The 18,714-nt window shown below is 38.9% G+C and overlaps 1 protein-coding gene across 6 annotated transcripts in view; it reads left to right on the plus strand.

The window, feature by feature from the left end:
* Positions 1-18,714, plus strand: part of MAPK10 (mitogen-activated protein kinase 10) — a 507,647-nt gene that overhangs the window by 373,628 nt on the left and 115,305 nt on the right. For all 6 annotated transcript variants that reach the window (XM_047798560.1, XM_047798561.1, XM_047798557.1 and 3 more), the window contains one exon: positions 14,783-14,952. In XM_047798560.1, coding sequence (XP_047654516.1) covers positions 14,831-14,952 — 122 coding nt within the window. In that variant the 5' untranslated portion in view covers positions 14,783-14,830. The remainder of the gene's footprint in view (positions 1-14,782; positions 14,953-18,714) is intronic.

Consider the following 18,714-nt stretch of genomic DNA (forward strand, 5'->3'; position numbering starts at 1 on the left):
TATGTGCATGATATAAATAAACAGTTGCTACGGATAAATTCTCCTGCCTCCGTCGCCCCCAGCTAGCTGTTGAACAATTACCAGTACATGGTTGGGACTTTGTCCTTTGTGTACCAGCAGTGCTGTAGTGCTGACGATAGTTAGCATTGGATGGGCTCTCACCAGATGCTTGCCGAATGAAGGAATGAATAGCGTAAGTTTGGTTAATGGAGGCAGTTGCAGCTGTGATCATCTCTGGTGAAAATGAAGCAGGTCTGGATTTCCGGTTAGAATATCTGGGTCTACCATTTGTAAGCTGTATGACTATGAGCCATTTCCTTAGTGTCCACAATCCTAGCCATTTACCGTGAGTGCCAACACTTAAGAAACAAACTACAGACAAACAAAAAGATAAAGTTTATGTACTTCCAGATTAAATCTGAACTTCAAAACTATCCAAAAAATCTTTTTTTTTTCAAATAATGATTTTTGGTTTTTTTCCAAAAAATTTTAAAACTTTAGCCAGTTCTTTTTATTCCAGGGAGTTTTTATGTAGGTTGAAGCTATTTTAAAATCAGCTCCCAAAATTTGGGTACAGATGTACACTGTCTGTTTCTAGGAAGAGTCCTTTTAAAGCAAAGGAATAAAGAGAATAAATGAAGCATGAACTTTCTTAATGACTCTGATTTGTTTTTCTTCTTACTATGAACTTTCAATACCTAGAAAATATACCTGTATGTTCTCTAACTTAAAAAAATTAAAAATATCATAGCAAGCAGAATATGTCTAGCTGTGGCTCAGACCATTTTATTTACTTTCCCTGTAGAATATTTATTGGGTAACAGTGTTTTATTTTTCTTCCTGTAGCTTCATGCCCCATTTACTGTTCTAGCAATTTAAAGCAAATAGTGTATTTATTTTTAGAGGCAGAATTTTCTACTTGGCTTTGCTTTCAAACTATGTGCTTTAGAAGCTCCTCATTTCATGAGACATCTGATGTTTCCTTGAGATGCTATGCAGTTTAACACCATCTCCAGCAGGGTTGGGTGGCTTCCAGCTTCTTGCCACACGGACAATACACTAAGACCTGTAAGTTACTTGCTAACAATCAGTGATCAAGTGTATCCAGAATCCAGGTCTCTTAAGTCTTAATCTGTGGCTTAAAAATCATGTCATATTTCTATTTTTTTCACTGGTGTCAGTAAGAAATCACAGGAAATATATAAAATAAGGTGTTCCCTGGTGGCCTAGCAGTTAAGAGTTCAGGATTATCACTGCTGTGATTTGTTGTCACGGCTGTGGCTCAGGTTTGATCCATGGCCCAGGAACTTCCATATACCATGAGCATGGATAAATAAATAAAAATAAAAACAAATAAGTTAAAAAAAGAAAAGGGCTTATAATGAATATCAAAATACATATATAAAATATAACTGCCCAGGTAGCTATTTATCAGTAGTAAATATGAACATTATCTGTAGTGGTATTAACTTTATTTCTTAGTTGCATTATTTGAAGAACATGGGATTCATTGAATTTTTTAGTTACTCCTATTTTGTTGTTGTCTTTTTCTTTCAAAAAAAGGCATCAAGCAACTTTTGCAGGCAAAATGTCTCTTGTTATATTCTGGGGAGAAATTTTTCTTAGAGAATAAAAAAAATCTTTAGTTTGCACTTGCATGAATCCTTTACAAAAATATGGACTAACAGAGAATTGAAAGTGCAAAAATTCTTGATCCTCCTGAGAAAGAGGTAAGCCTTCTTTCCTCAATTGAAGAAGTGCAGAGCTGTTCAATTTCACTCTATGAATTGAAAAAAAAGTCTGCAAAAAGTCCTATTTTTGGAACTCTACAGTGCTCAGTAGATGAGTCAGGGTTTTAACCAAGGAATATATACACAGAGAGATAGTGTGTTGGAAGCCACATGCACACTCACTGGTATCTACAGTCTTTACCAGATCCTAATATGTGGGTCATCATTGGTTGTGTGGGTTTGTGTTTTCCCTGCTCAATGGTGACTGCCTCTGTGGCAGGTCCAGGGCCTCCTTATCCTTTTCTTCCAAGCCCAGAATCCTATCTTAATTCAGTAAGTGTTCAATAAATGCCTTTTGAATAAAAAAGGGTAAGTACAAACTCAGAAAAACACTAGGACTTGAATAGAAATTTGCTCACCTTTCACAATCAAATCGATTTCTCAGCATCTTAACGACTTGTGTTTATAAATTTATTTAATTACATTTTGGTTAATTTGCTGTCACAAATTAATGTTAACCTAGCATTTATCTGAAAAGTCAGTAGCATTGTCTTCTCTAAATTTTTACTGATGATTGAGTTGGTTATGAATTATTTTAAATGATTTCTTTACTCGCAGAAAGCCTGAGACACAGAGGGTTCAAGTTCATGAATCAACAATTATGAGTTTAAGTAATGCTAGAAATAAAGGGACTGAGCTCAGTGCTCTTCTTTTTCTCTATGACACAGAAATACTTCATCCCATCTTACATTTTCTATATAAAGAGATATCCACAATCGCCTGATGGTTGATTGGTTCCATCATTCTTTTATTCAGCACATCTTTACTGGACACCTGTATATGTGTCTGAAACTCGCAGAAACTAGGCATACAGGGTGAATACAGTGGTTACTCTCCTTGAAGAACACACTGTCTGGTCGAAAGCACAGTAGAGAGTGTCCAGGCTTATAAACAGAAAGAAAACCTATTTCCCTCTGAGTTGAAATCACTCAGTGATAACTGTGGGCTACACAATAAAGAGTCAGAAAAAAGAACACCCCAGTACCTACCAAATTCTTACCATGCATGAAGACTTCATTAAGATTTTAGCTCATTTAATCTTTATAACACCATTAGTTATCAAGACAGAATCCAATTATGTTTTATCCTGGAGTTGGAGATCTCAGCCACTGTACTTGAAGGTCTTTCTCTGGTCCCATTATGAACTTGAAATCATCTATCGGTTGTGCAGTGTTTTGACTCAAGTGAGTAGCAACAAAACATAAATAAAAACCAAAATACTATGACTAAATGCAAAGAAGCCTAAGAGTCTATTAGTCACCAGTAGATAAAAAAACATTTACATAAATTCTGAGAATAATTGTGATACATAAGGTCTAAAATATTACCGGGGATATGACAGAAATAGCAGTCTTTTTGTGGAGTTCTTATGGTCAAAATTGTTCTTCCATATCTTTTGAGTTCTGTTTTTTTCGTATAGCACCTTGTGAGATGTGCTAGCCAAGACTGAGCATGTTGAATTTTTTCTAGTTAAAGCAGCCTTTTTCTTAATAGATGTAAAATGTTACTAGATAACTAGTTAATAATTTAATTATCTGGATAACAAAAGCTCTTTGTGTATATATGCAATAATTTTCCTAGCCACAGATGATGGCTGTTCTAAATAAATGAAAATTTGTCTCTTAAGCGAATTTCAAGGGAGTAAATTTAGTGTTATATTTATGTCTTATACCTTGGGCAGTTTTTTTTCTAAAGAGTTATTAAGTAATTATCCTAGTTAATAAATAGATTCAGTTATTATACTGAAGATTATCTAACAAAAAATGTAAAGGTCCTACCCAAGATTTGGTCTATAATGATGAACTTCTCTGTATTGGTTTATGTGAGAATATGTTTGGTTTGCTCAAAGCGCAAAATGTTTGGATTTGACTTCTTGTTGAATGATCTTAACCTGAATGTAAATCTAGCTTATATTATGAGTTTAATTATGGTTGAGATTTTAATCAAATTAAATGAAGTTATTGCTTATATCTGTCAAAATAATTGTGCTGTAAAATATCCCAGAATTATCAAATGTGTAGAATTCAGGGTAGTCAGTTCAGTGGTTAGATCATTGTGGTAATGAAGCTGGCATTCCAAGTTTGATCCTGTAAGGGACAATTTAATTTTTTTTTTGTCTTTTTGCTATTTCTTGGGCTGCTCCCGCGGCATATGGAGGTTCCCAGGCTAGGGGTCCAATCGGAGCTGTAGCCACCCGCCAGAGCCACAGCAACGCAGGATCTGAGCCGCATCTGCAACCTACACCACAGCTCACGGCAACGCCGGATCGTTAACCCACTGAGCAAGGGCAGGGACCGAACCCGCAACCTCAGGGTTCCTAGTCAGATTCGTTAACCACTGCGCCACGACGGGAACTCCACAATTTAATATTAAACTCCATAATGGCAGGAGCTTTGTATTCACAGTTCTTAGAATATTGCTTGCCATGTTTTAAGACCAGAATAAATATTCATTGAATGAAAGACACACTTCAGTGGAGGATAGACTTCAAATCTCAGTAACATATCAGAACAAATTTATTTCCTATTATACCAAATCTAGGACTATTTCCTGTTATACCAAGTCAAGGGCCCGTAGTAAGGACTCTCCTCTCTCTGGTGCCTCAGGACAGGCGTCTCGTGAAGTCCGCTTCAGACATCAGAGTGTGGAAAGAGATGGACTGGGAGGCACGCCCCCTATGGGCCCCTGCACTTCAGCGACACCTGCCCCTCCTGCTTATAGTCCGTTGGCCAGATTAGTCACTTGGCCCCAACAGAACTGCACAGGAGGCTGGGAAATGCAGTGGATCACATGGATATCCATGGAACAGCTGTCTCCACCCCAAATGAGAACACGGAAAAATATTTTATTACCTAGCCATTCTCAACTCCGTTGGTTATGTATTGATTCTATAGCAGTATCATAGGGTCTTGGGATGGCACCAGGGGTCAGGCCAACTTTTGGTTAAAAACATTCTAAAAGTATGGATTATTTATGTCTTTAAATATTGTCTAACTTCTCAATAGTAATGATAACTATAGTAATAATAATAATATCAATTTCGTTGAGAGTTTCCTGTAAGCCTATACCATGCTAAAAGCTTTACATAAGTCATCACATTTAAGCTTCCCACTAATCTAAAGAAGTAGATTACAGGCATACCTCACTTTCTTGTACTTTGTGGATACTGTGTTTTCTACAAATTGAAGGTTTGTGGCAGCCCTTCCTTGAGCAACTTTATTAGCGCCATTTTTCCAATAGCATTTGCTCACCTTGTGTCCCCATGTCACATTTTGGTAATTCTCACAGTATTTCATTACTTTTATACTTGTTATGATAAACTTGTTTAAACATTTCCATTGCTGTTATATTTGTTGTGGCATCCTGTGATCAGTGATATTTGGTGTCGCTGTTGTAGTTGTTTGGGGGCATGATGAACGGCACCCTTATAAGGTGGGAACTTAATTGATAAAATGTGTGTTCTGACTGCGCCACTGATCAGCTGTTCCCCTGTCTTTCTCCCTCTCCTTGTGCCTCCTTACTCCCTGAAACACAAAAGTATTGAAGTTAGGCCAGTTAATAATCTTACAGTGGCCTCTAAGTATTGCAGTGAAAGGAAGAGTCCCTCATTTGTCACTTCTAGAAATAAGCCTACTGAGGAAGTGATGTCAGAAGCGGAGATAAGCCAAAAGCCAGGCTTCCTGTGCCAAACAGTTAGCCAAGGTTCTTGAAGGAAATTAAAAGTGCCACTCCAGTAAACGCATGGATGATGAGAAAAGGAAACATCCTGTTGCTGATGTGGAGAAAGTTTTGGTGGTCTGGATAGAAGATCACACCAGCCGCAACCTTCCCTTAAGTCAGAGTCTAATCCAGAGCAAGGCCCCAACGCCTCTCAATTCCGTGAAAGCTGAGAGAGGGGAGAAAGCTGCAGAAGAAAGGTTTTAAGCCAGCAGAGGTTGATTCATGAGGTCTCATGAAGGAAGTCATCTCCGTAACATGAAAGTGGAAGGTGAAGTGGCAAGTGCTGATGCAGAAGCTGCAGCAAGTTATCCAGAAGCTCCAGCCTCAGCTAGTAGTTAATGAGGCGGTGACACTGAACAACACATTTTCAACGTAGATGAGACAGCCTTCTTTGGGAAGGGGATGCCATTTAGGATTCTCATAGCTAGAAAGGAGAAGTCAATGCCTGGCTTCAAAGCTTCGAAGGACAGGGCAACTCTCTTGTTGGGGGCTAATTGACTTTGAGTTGATGTCAGTGCTTATTTACCATTCTGAAAATCCAGGTCCCTTAAGAATGATGCTAAATCTACTCTGCCTGTGCTCTAGAAATGGAACAACAAAATCTGGATGACAGCACGTACATTTAAAATATACTGAATAATTTAAGCGCGCTGTTGAGACCTACAGCCCAGAAAAAAGACTCCTTCTGGAATATTACTGCTCATCGACAATGCATATGGTCACCAAGAACTCCGATGGACATGTATAGTGAGATTAATGTTGTTTTCATGCCTGCTAAAACAGCATTCATTCTGCAGCCCATGGATCAAGGAGCAATTTTGACTTTCAAGTCTTATTATTTAAGACATTTCATAATGAGTCCTCTGATGGATCTGGGCAAAGCAAATTGAAAACCTCTTGGAATGGATCCACTGTTCTATATGTCATTAAGAACATTGGTGATTCGTGGGAAGAGGTCAAATATTAATGTAACAGGAGTTTGGAAGAAGTTGACTCTAGCCGTTATGGATAATTTCAAAGGGTTCAAGGCTTCAGCAGAGGAAGTAACAGCAGATGTGGTGGAAATAATAAGAGAACTGGAATTAGAAGTGGAGACTGAAGATGTAACTGAATTGCTGCCATCTCATGATGAAACTTGAGCAGATGAGGAGTTACTTCTTACGGATGAGCAAAGAAAGTGAGATGGAATCTACTCCTGGTAAAGATGCTGTGAAGTTTGTTGAAATGACAACAAAGTCTTTAGAATATTACATAAACTTAGTTGATAGAGGAGCAGCAGGATTTGAGAGGATTGACTCCCATTTTGAAAGACGTTCCACTGTGGGTAAAGTGCTGTTAAACTGTTTTGCATCCTACAGAAAAGTAGTTCGTGAAAGGAAGTCAATCGATGTGACATACTTCGTTGTTGTCTTATTTTGAGGCGTTTCCACAGCCACGTCACCCTGCAGCAATAGCCACTCTGATCAGTCAGCAGCCGTCAACGTCGACACAGGTTTCTTCAAGCAGAGATCATGACTCTCGGATGGCCCATGGTGGTTAGCATTTTTAAGCAATAAAATATTTTAAACTTAGGGTTTGTATTTTTTAGACAATAATTATTGCACACCTAGTAAAATGTAAATATAACTTTTTTTTTTATTGGCCATGTCTGTGTCACGTGAAAGTTCCTAGGCCAGGGACCAACCCTGTGCTACAGCAGCAATCCATGCCACCACAGCAATAACACTGGATCCTTAACCTGCTGCGTCACAAGGAAACTCCTAAACATAATTTTTATGTGTACTGAAAAACCAAAAAATTTGTGTGCTCTCTTTATTGTGGTGCTCTGGAACAGAACTCACAGTATATCCAATATATGCATATATTGCCCTCAAACCATAAATAAAGACCCTAGGACTAATTGCAAAAAGCTTGCCCAAGGCTTCACAGTAAGGATTCTTCGATGAAAGTGGATTTTTATGCTTTGCTGGATCTTTCAAGTGAAAAATGAGAATACCAAGTCTCTCATGAAATGATTTATTAGACACCTAGCCCAGTGTCTGGTCCTGCTACCAGCTTGGTGCATAGGAAGCACTCAAGCAGTGCTAGTTGCCTCTCTTTCTATATAAAGAACGTGCCTACTCTCTTATTGGTTACTATACTATTCTTTTTCACATAATTAAAAATAGTATTAAGCACACTTTATGTCCTAAGAGTTTTTATTGAATTACTGATTTGTAATAAGCCATTGATTCCACTGAGTAACCACCTCTGGGCCAAACAGTATAAAAGTGATATAGGATCCAGACTGTGATGCTCCTTAGAGAGTAACGCTTCAAGAAGTTGCATGGCGAAAATATGCTCTGGGCAGAACAAAATCCAGTCCTTAATGTCATTAAGGATTGTCTCAAGTCTACCCCTTCAAAATCCATATGTAGATAATTTGATTCTCATTTAAAGTGGGTTCAACACGTGCCTCTCTGCCGTCACAGACAGAATAGCAGGCATTGTTTCTGCTGATTTTACGTAACAGCCTTGGCGCATCATGAGCAACTCAATGTGCTGGTCCTCACTGTGAGACTGAAGTGCTCATTATCATTTGTGTCAAAAGCGGAATCACCACTTTTTGGCCGATACTTTTCACTATCCAAATGACAATACTACAATAATATCCAACAGATTAACCAGTTATCTGAGATGCATTTTGTTGCAAATTCATCTTGACTCTCCTGTTGAGATTGACAGGTTTCATCCATAGTATCTTCAGTAGTGCCTCACACACAGTAGGTGCTCAGTAAACATATAAAAAATAAATTTCTGGGCAGCTCTGAAAATCTGGCTTTCCATCACCAACACAAGATGGTCTACTTCAACTCTGAATTGTTTAATGTTAAGTTCAAACTCCAGGCCAAAACAAGTGAAATGAAGGGGAAGGATGTGTTTATTCATTCATTTCTCTTAAGCTCTTTTCTTAACATCTCACCTTATTAGAGGAAAACCACATCACGATTCTAAGTATTTTAACTGAACTAGTGAGTGGTTTAATAAAAGAAGAGCACATATTTGAGAGTTGGACAAACTTGAATTCATATTAATTAGTACCAGTAGTTAATAGTTCCAAGACTTTGAGTCAGTTCGCAGCTCACCTGTTATTAGTGTTAAATATAGTATTTAACAGAATAACAACGTTCACCTTTAGTAGGTAAGCAGTTAATGCTGGTTCACCTTTGTTTCTCCCCATTGTCTTATTGGGAGTTGATATAAGTCATTTGGAACATATTTCTGTCTTTGATGTTAAAATATTGTATCTACTGCCTCTTTGATTCCAGAGTTATTATGTGAAGAACTATCAGGTGTTTCTTTCCTGGGATTAAGTGTTGGAGAAAACTTACCTTTCCTATGAAGTATGGTGTGCCATACTTTATGAGATTAACAAATCAAAACTTGCCACTTCCTGTGGTTTTGTTGTTGTCATATTTTCCCTTTGGCTTGCTGGAAGCATGACACTAACTTTTGTGCTCAAGGCAACAGATGTGCATAACTTAAGGCTTCTGGAAAAACTGTCATCTCCCAGCCTTCTTTATTTTACATTTGTTTTTAAAACTGGATTTAATGGCTTTATTGTTTCTGTATCTTTTATGGTGAGCTGCACAAATCCTTTTTGAAACAACACAGAATATAAATAATAAATGAATGAAAGAATAAAATGACTTGGTTTCATAGGTATTAAGTACAAAACTAATCCAGGCTTGGTCCTCTTTTCAGCTGTGTCATTCAAGAGAAACTTAACATCTCAAAATTCTTAAACTGTAATGTTTCCTTCCTGGGAACTGACTAGCAGTAACACAGGCCAGTCAGACACAGACGGAAATGGGGAGGAAGTGCTTGTGCAATAGGGGTTATTAAATTTAAGAAAAATGTCATCAAAGCTTTGGACACCTGCAGGATAAGATCAGTAACGTTGGACATTTTTCTTTGAAAACTCCATAACTATGGGCTAGCAACAGAACTGATGCTAGGGAATCATCACACAAGGCTCTTTCCTGTAGGTCTGCATAAAATGCAGTCTTTTCACAGAACACATTATATTCAGATTTCCTCTCTGCCTACCTAACTGCCAGCAGCAATAAAGTCTTCTTTTAACTTAGCTTAAAGTTTTTTTGGCAGATGTAGGACAGGGAAGAAATGATCTGGTTTGAATTTTTGCAAAGAATATTTCATTATGTCTGTATAAATTGTTGAGTCATTTAAATACAAATATTCAGAGGAGGAATGGGTTACTTTTAAAAATAATTTGAATCAGGAGTTCTCGTCGTTGTGGCACAGTGGTTAACGAATCCAACTAGGAACCATGAGGTTGTGGGTTCGATCCCTGCCCCTGCTCAGTGGGTTAATGATCCGGCGTTGCTGTGAGCTATGGTGTAGGTTGCAGACATGGCTCGGATCCCCCATTGCTGTGGCTCTGGCGTAGGCCAACAGCTACAGCTTCGACTAGATCGTTAGCCTGGGAACCTCCATATGCTGCGGGAGCGGCTCAAGAAATAGCAAAAAGACAAAAAAAAAATTGAATCAATAACAGAATAAGGAGTTCCCATTGTGGCTCAACATGTTAAGAACCTGACATAGAATCCCTGAGGATGCGGGTTTGATCCCTGGTCTCACTCAGTGGGTTAAGGATCAGGCGTTGCTGTAAATTGCAGCATAGATGGCAGATGTGGCTCGGATCTGGCTTTGCTGTTGCTGTGGTGTAGGCTTCAGCTATAGCTCTGATTCAGCCCCTAGCCTGGGAACTTCCACATGCTGCTCAGTGCGGCCATAAAAAGAAAAGGAAGAAAAAGAATAGACTGTTTTAAACTTGTAGTTATTTTGAGCCAAATCAATCTCCAAAAAGTTACCACTGTGATATTTATAATTTTTTGATATATTTCTTATTTGTAAGGAACTTAACATAATTTGTTCTGTAGAGAGATTTTCCATTTTGATGAGCATTTATGAATACCTCCGAGTTTCATAATTCCTTCTAAGTGTTTTAGGATACATTTAATACAAATAGATGATAGAATGTTTTATTTTCAGTATCTAATTGAGAGAAAATTGACTGGGCAATATATTGTACCTGTGAGATAAGAAAACACATCCCTGGGAATATGACATCTAGGCTTGCCAAAGAGATGCTGATACCAAGGAAAGCCAACGTAGCGTTATTTTTAACTCCTACATCCTTTGTTTACTTGGTTTGACATGTGTTTGGTTTTTGTCACTTCAACCAGTGCTTTTTGAGTGGTTCCATCTCTCACATCTACTCTTCTCTAATAATGGTTCTTCAAGTGTGGAGCTTGTTAGAAATACAAACTCTTGGCCTTATCATAGTCTCACTGAATCAGAAACTTTTCAGTGGTTTCAGCAATGTGTTTTACAAGCTCCTGAGGGAGCTGATCTATACTAAAACTTCAGAACGTCTGCCTCAGAGGCTTGACCAGTCATGCCTTCCCCATAGGAATTTTTGGTTCTTCTCTTCTTGGGTTCCAGTCATCAGTTCTGTGATCAGAACTAAGGATACACTAAAACATCACTGGTGAAAAATCTTTTCAGCACCAATAATCTTTTTCCATAGTGTGCTCAATGGCATATTTTCACAGGCACATTTTTAGAGAAAAGTTTATATCTGAACTTTATAGTCATGACAAGAAAGACTGCATGGAAATTGAGGAAGGAAATAGTGTGTGTGTGTGTGTGTGTAAATTCACAAACTTGATGATTGTCAGTCTTATGAGAAATTACATGCTCTGAAATTGATAAAAAATACTGAGTAATTTTTATTTTAGAACATGTGTCAGGGCATTAGGTATTTCATTTGAATATCTTTTGTCTGTTTCTTTTTGACTGAGAATACTTTGGTTGCTAAAATTTTGCTCTTAGTCTAAGCTCTATTCTTGTTTTAACCATTTTGCCATAATCCCACCAAGTCCATATGTAACTTCCCCATCTTATGAAATTTCTGCTCTAGGTATGCACTGGGAAAAATTACAGGGTATCTCTCAGGTCTGTGAACAATTGCTAGGATGAAATGATGCACTCCATTATAGCACTTGGCTAGCTGGTGACTTCTCTGAGTACCAAGACCTTGTTAGCCCTTGAATCTGGGGCAGTGTCTTTCATATACTTGAATCTGAGATATAGGGTAATCCTTGTCCTAACTTGGACTCTGGTTTCCAGTTTGTGTTTGTCATGCACAGTGGAGTTTGGCAATTCATAAAATCCCAAAGTGTGGTCCCTGATGCAGATGCAGAAATGCTACTTCTGTGTATAATAGGTGTTTCACTTTCCAAATATCTTAGGAAGACTTTTGTGACCTGTTTCACAGGCTTTAGGCAGTCCTTCCACTCCAGTGTGTGATTCTCAATGTGCATCGGAATACTTAGAGAGCTTATTAAAATAGATTGTCTCCCCCTTCCCCCACCATGAGGTCCTGATTCAATAGGTGTGCTGTGGGAGTGAGCGGTCACTTTTCTGTCAAGTCTCCAGGTGATGCTGAGATTGATGCTCCAGGAGCACACTGTGACAATGATTTTCTAATGCTGTCTTTCTCAAAGTCAGATCCTCAGTCCTCATATCGCAACCACCTGGACTGCCTAGTAATCTCCAGATTCCCAGGACCTAGGCTGACGGCTTGAATTCAAGTCTCCAAGGTGTATGTCAGTGATTTGTGTTTTATCAAGCCCCCAAAGTGGTCCAGAGGCACATTTACATCTGAGACCAAGTTAGAGGAGAAGACTGGGAATATAGTTAGCCATAGAAAACACAAATCAAATCTCCTTTCCAGTGTTACCAATTTCATACCGTGGCTTGGCGTCTATAGTTGTTTTATACATAGTAGTTGAATGACTTAATGAATGAATGCAGACAATTAGTTGTTATTACTTGTTTGTACCCAGTATCTTTTCTTTGTTCTGCTATAAAATAAGTCATCCATGTTTTAATTACTTGCTTACTCGACTGCCTCCCTCTAGGTGGGGATCTTATCTTTTTGTTGTGTCTCCAGTGCCAGAGGTCTCAAACAAAAAGGTCATTACATATGATTACTACATACATGCAGTGCAGTTGGAATAAGCAACATTTCAATAGTGAAGAGAATACTCGGGGGAAAGGGAAGTAATTACCTAGGTTTTTTGAGACTGGTTTGTTCTCAGACTTCTGTGGGTAGTCGGAAACCAGAATGGTAAAGGATGTAGAGAAGGGTCAGAATATGACAAATAGCACGTCAGGCATTTCGTCCCAATTTAATCTTGACAGATGAATTCATTTATTGGACTAGCTCCCATTGCCTTTTCCTCTTTCCTAGCCAAGAAGAAATGACTTTAGTAGGGTGAGTTTACTGATATACCAAAAAGATCTGGAGAAGAAATGGACTGTGGTATGGAGAACAACTCCCAAAACATAGTCGAAGTAAAGGATTGTTTAAACACTGATGTTCTTGTTTCTGCTATTGTCCACACCCATCATCTAAATTCTAGACGGTGTTTGGCCAGTCCGTAGATGCGCTTACAATGCGCTGATTCTTAACAGTCTTGTTTAATTTCCTGTTCTATGCTGCATAGACTGCCTCCTGGATTTCATGATAGCATTTGTAAATCATCTGAATTTTCCGTCTCTGTCCAAACTAGCTAGATTCCTAACCTCTAGTCCACTCTGTTCTTTGAGGTCTCTGTGCATTTGTCCTGTCTCGCTGCCAGCATATCTCTCCCAACCATAGGCTGGTGCCTGTCATGAGGATTCTGCTCTCAAACCTGTCTGGGGTCGTAAGGTTCTTGCACCAGATGTGCAGCTTTTGCCACTCACGTCCATACAGCACTGTGTTTTCCTCATTACATTAGAGAAGCTGCCTGCTTTCCTGTCAGAGAGCATTCAGGGACACATTAGTTTGTACTTCCATTTCGATTTTTAATTAGAAATGAAATGCCAAAAATGTCTAAGGAAATGGCTTTATGACCAACTAGAGGTTCCGAGCCTAAGGAAGTTTAAATCTTCTTTCAAAGTATGTGAGAATTAGATTTTCGAAAGCCAGTGTATGTTAAAACCATGCAAAGTCCTTTAGTTTCGATTCTAGGCTCAGAACATTAAAGCCAGTTTCGTATTGTGAGTAATTAAAGCTATGGCATACTCAGCATTGTGAGGTATGTAGGAAATGATGCCTTGTGTGGGCATGACCCACTCCCTGCAGGACAGCCAGCACTGGTCAATAAGGCACTTCTCCTGTCATTGTGGCACACCTACATTCCCCCTGAGAGTTAGCACCACCTCTAGAGAGAACCACTGGTTTAGACTATTCCATCTTCAGGTGCTGGGACTGAGAAGGAACCCATAGGACATATGAGTGTTCAAAACCTGAGCAGAATCAGCAAGAAGGAAAGGAGAGCCTATTGGGTTGCCATCCAGCAGCGTGTGCCACCAGGAAAGGGCTAGATGATGTTCTGTGGGGTTCCTTCTCCCTAGAGTTCAGACTACTTAATGTCAGAAGCAGCATGTGATCATTTATGGGTAAGCAATAATCATGGATAATGGCTATTTACATTATGTATATTCACAAATCATGATTCAAAATAGAAATTTCTTCAATTGCTAAGTATAATCAAGAGATAGAAGAACTCTTAATGATAACGAAATATATGATGATTGAGACATTTAAAATCTAAGCTTTCAATGAATAAAAAAGCAGTCGTGGCATTTTAGAATAGTGTTAGTCACTAAAGTTTTTCTATCTTTAATGCAGGATAGTAACATTTTTGGTGTTATTGAGAACACATAAAGTCAACACTATTAATTCAAATTCGCCTAGTTAAAAAATTAAAATGGTTATTTTCTATCTCAGTTCTTTTTGAGAAAAGGATGTAGCTACATCCTTTTATTCTTTCCCATGTCGCTCTTGTAATAGATGATCAGGGATCACTTCTGAAGTATCTAACAAAGTCTCTGGGGCCAGTACATGTTCTGTAGATGTTCGCTGCATAAATAAATGGTTTTAATGAAGCATTTCATAAAAGATGATGCAGCTCTAATCTAATAACATTTTATCATAAATAGTTTTAATATTGAAAACACAATTTTCTTTGCATTTTTCTAAGGTCTTTTAGTCCATGCTGTCTTACATGCACTGATAGATTTTTTTCTGAGTGTGAAATATAATGATCACAGATGAGAAAGTATCAGGAATAATCAAAAGAACAGGCTTCGCTGTGTCTCATTGTCATTCTGGTGTTTCGCTTGTCTCATGTTTTTGTTGTTCTTTTTCACAGGGATTCGATAAACAAGTGGATGTGTCATATATTGCCAAACATTACAACATGAGCAAAAGCAAAGTTGACAACCAGTTCTACAGTGTGGAAGTGGGAGACTCAACCTTCACAGTTCTCAAGCGCTACCAGAATCTAAAGCCGATTGGCTCTGGGGCTCAGGGAATAGTTTGGTAAGTCGAATGGATTTAAGTTCTACTTTTAAAGGGAACCTGCTGTGTGTGTTGACTAGCCACAAATACACAAACACAAGTAAGTAGCACGACTTGAGGGGGAAGAATCCATTCTATCGCAAAAAAATTAAATTGTGAGCATTGTTAGAAATTGATTACCCACTGGCTACCATGCCTTTCCATGGATTGAACGGTCATTTCTTTTTAGCGCTGAATAATGTCCCATTGTCTGGATGCACTACAGTGTATTTACCCACTCACCTACTATAGGACATCTTGGTTACGTCTTAGTTTTGGCAATTTTAGTAAAGCTGCTTTAAGCATCTGTGTGTAGGTTTTGTGTGGACGTAAGTTTTAAAGGTTCACTTCATGTTGACATTTTAAGTTCTTTTTCAATGCTTTAGTCAACGCAAATGACAGAAATGCATGGCTGGTGCACTGCTAAATCATTTACTAGCACCTAAAACTCATTTATCAAATATACCAAAGCTTTTATTGAATTTCATCTAGTAAATTTCAGTCTTTCCTGATGTCAATCAGTAGTTGTTTTTGCAATTTGAAAGATGGAACATTTTAAAATTTTAAAATAAGAAGCCAACTCTTTCCTTTTGTAGATATTTAAACAGCTAAGCAACATTTTTTTTCAGTGCTTATTCATTTATTTATTATGGCGCGAGGATGCAGGTGAACCTCTTTGTGACACAGAACAATTTCAAGGTGTGGCGGACCAAACAATCGTCCCTCAGAGATGCCCAGACCATAATCCCGAGAATCCTTGATGTGTTATTTCATATGGAAAAGGAACTCAGCAGATGTGATTAACATGAAGGCCCTCAAAATGGGGGAGACTACCCGTGACTATCCAGATGGGATCAATCTAATCACATGAATTCCTTTTTAATTTACTTTTAAAAATTAATTTATTTTTAATTGTTATTTCCCCAATACAATTTTTTTTTTCTACTGTACAGCATGGTGACCCAGCTACATACACATGCACACACTCTATTTTCTCACATGAGCAGGCTCCCTCCTAAGTGACCAAAGTTCCCAGTGCTGCACAGCAGGATCTCATTGCTCATCCATCCAAAGGCAATAGTCTGCCTCTGTCAACCCCAAGCTCCCCGTCCACCCCACTCCCTTCCCCTCCCCCTTGGCAACCGCCAAGTCTGCTCTCCATGTGCATGATTTTCTTTTCTGTGGAAAGGTTCATTTGTGCCGTATATTAGATTCCAGATATAAGTGATATCATATGGTACTTGTCTTTCTCTGTCTGACTTACTCCACTCAGGATGAGAGTCTCTAGTTCCATCCTAATCACATGAATTCTTAAAAGAGAAAGGGAGGGCAGAAGAGTGGGACAGAGAGATGCAATTAGAGAGATAAGATAAGAGATTCAAAACATGAGAGGGACTTGCCTACGTGTTGCTGGCTTTGGAGACAGAGAAAGTCTGAGCCAAAGAAAGGAGAGGCTTCTGGAAGCTGAGAATGGTGCTCAGTTGACCACCAGCAGGAAAATGGAGACGGTAGTCATACAGCCGCGGGGAACTAAAATTTGCCAAAAACCCCGAAGGAACAAGGCAACAGGTTTTCCTCTAGCACCTTCAGAAAGGAACTCAGCCTGCCGACATCTTGCCTTTAGCCCAGTGAGCCTCATGTAGGACCTCTGACCTAAAGAACCGTAAGAGAATAAATTTATGTTGTTTCAGCAGCCAAGTCTGTGATCTTGTTTTGTGGCAGTAATACTAATACACACAGGGTAGGAAAGATTCTCCTCTTGAGATAATTGCTATACATCTATTAAAAGCAGGCACACTGACCTATGATATCGTCAAAAGAAAGCATTCAGGGTGCCTCTGTCAACTCTCCCCGAACTGAAATTCCCTTTTTCCATTCAAGTCGCATCTTTTACCCTAGGTAATATGTGACCAGTGCTAGGAAGAGAGGATGCGTTTGGGAGGGACCAGCATTAATTATTAGTAAGGTTTAACTTCTCTTCTGGATTGCAATGTATGTTTTATTTTCTTCTGCATTCAACTGGATGGCTTGTATGCTCCTCGGAGAGTGGGAGTCCCATTCTTGAAGAACTTTCAAAGCGAAATAGAAAATAAAACCGAACTGAAAGCTCTCATGAAGGAGGAAGGATAGCAGATGGAGAAAGCAGAGTGACTCCTGGCTGCCTTTTTAAAAGGGAAAATTGTAGAAATGACAAAGTGATTCCCTAAGCTCCTCAGTTTGGATGCGTCAATACTCATCGATACTCATTAGAATTGCTTCATTTCCTTTCAAATAAAACTGCCACAGAAAATGAGGATTGCTAGTAAAAGGAAGTCGATAGACTTTTAATGACTGAAAAATAGACCCAAAGCAGCATTTTGCTCAGGATGTTAACAGATTGTTCCAGAAAGATTTGAAGATCTGCCAGGACTAATAATTTTGAAGTATTTGTATAGGGCACATTGGGCCTCTGTTTCTCCTTGTGCAGGGTGGAAATCATCCAATATCTTACGTATAGTAGCTGACATCAATTTCAGTAAATAAAATGTGCTTGAGTAAAACTTTTATTCCAGTCTTACTGCAGATTTATCAGCAAATTTGTCAGTAAAAGGCACCCGAATTCCGAAATGTCAGTCTCGCAGTCTCCTGGGACTATTACTGGTCGTGTGGTCTGCAGCTGAGGAAAACAGAACTAGCAAAGGCAGAGGTGGGATGGCCCGTTCCTCTCCCTCGTCTTCAGGCTGCCACTCCTCCTCCTGCACAGGAGCACAATTTTAGCATATTCCTTTCTGGACATGCACACAGTTTTCTCTTCCTGTCCCTCCTCCATAACCTCGCTTCGAGTTGTCCTTGTTTCCTTAACCTAACTCGGGTTGGTAATGGGCTGTTTTTCTCGAAGCTCTATTTGTGGACGAAGTTGTCCTCTTTATTCACCTGTCTTTAACTTAATTTCCTTTCTATTGGCAGTGGGGAGTTCATCTACTTCTCTCCAGCGAACACACGTCCATTCCTCAACATGCTTCTAAACTCCACACCTTTACTCTCTTCATGAACACTCAGATTTGCATATTTTGGAATGTATTGGTATTTGAATGTACTAATCCTGAGTATAGGAACTGGGAGAAACTGGAAACTGGGAGTACCTGGAGTCCCCAGAAGGAGGTTGAGGGCAGACAGTCTGAAACAGATGATTCATTTATTTTGCTTTAGTTTCTTCAGAGCAGGAATGAGACATGGAAGAACCAATTCCAAAAGGGATGTTCATCATCATTTTTTAAAAATTTTGGTATATGCACCACTATAAAATTCTCTGTGCCTGTGTAAGAAGGATTTTGCTTTTCAAGTGTAATCGTTAATGTACTGGTACTTATTCACAAAATTACCCTTCTCCTAACTTGTTTAAAACAGATTTTCATTTCTCCTGTTCGTTACTTAATTATTTTTATTTTTTAATTTATTTTTTATGATGATTTTTATTTTTTTCCATTATAGCTGGTTTACAGTGTTCTGTCAGTTTTGTACTGCACAGCATGATGACCCAGTTACACTGACATGTATACATTCTTTTTTCTCCCATTATCATGCTCCATCCTAAGTCACCAGACATAGTTCCCAGTGCTACACAGCAGGATCTCATTGCTAATCCAGTCCAAAGGCAATAGTCTGCATCTGTTAACCCCAAGCACTCCATCCACCCCACTCTCCCCACCCTCCCCCTTGGCAACCACAAGTCTATTCTCCAACGCCATAATTTTCTTTTCTGTG

The sequence above is a fragment of the Phacochoerus africanus genome, chromosome 10 (genome assembly GCF_016906955.1).
Source record: "Phacochoerus africanus isolate WHEZ1 chromosome 10, ROS_Pafr_v1, whole genome shotgun sequence".
NCBI lineage: Eukaryota > Metazoa > Chordata > Mammalia > Artiodactyla > Suidae > Phacochoerus > Phacochoerus africanus.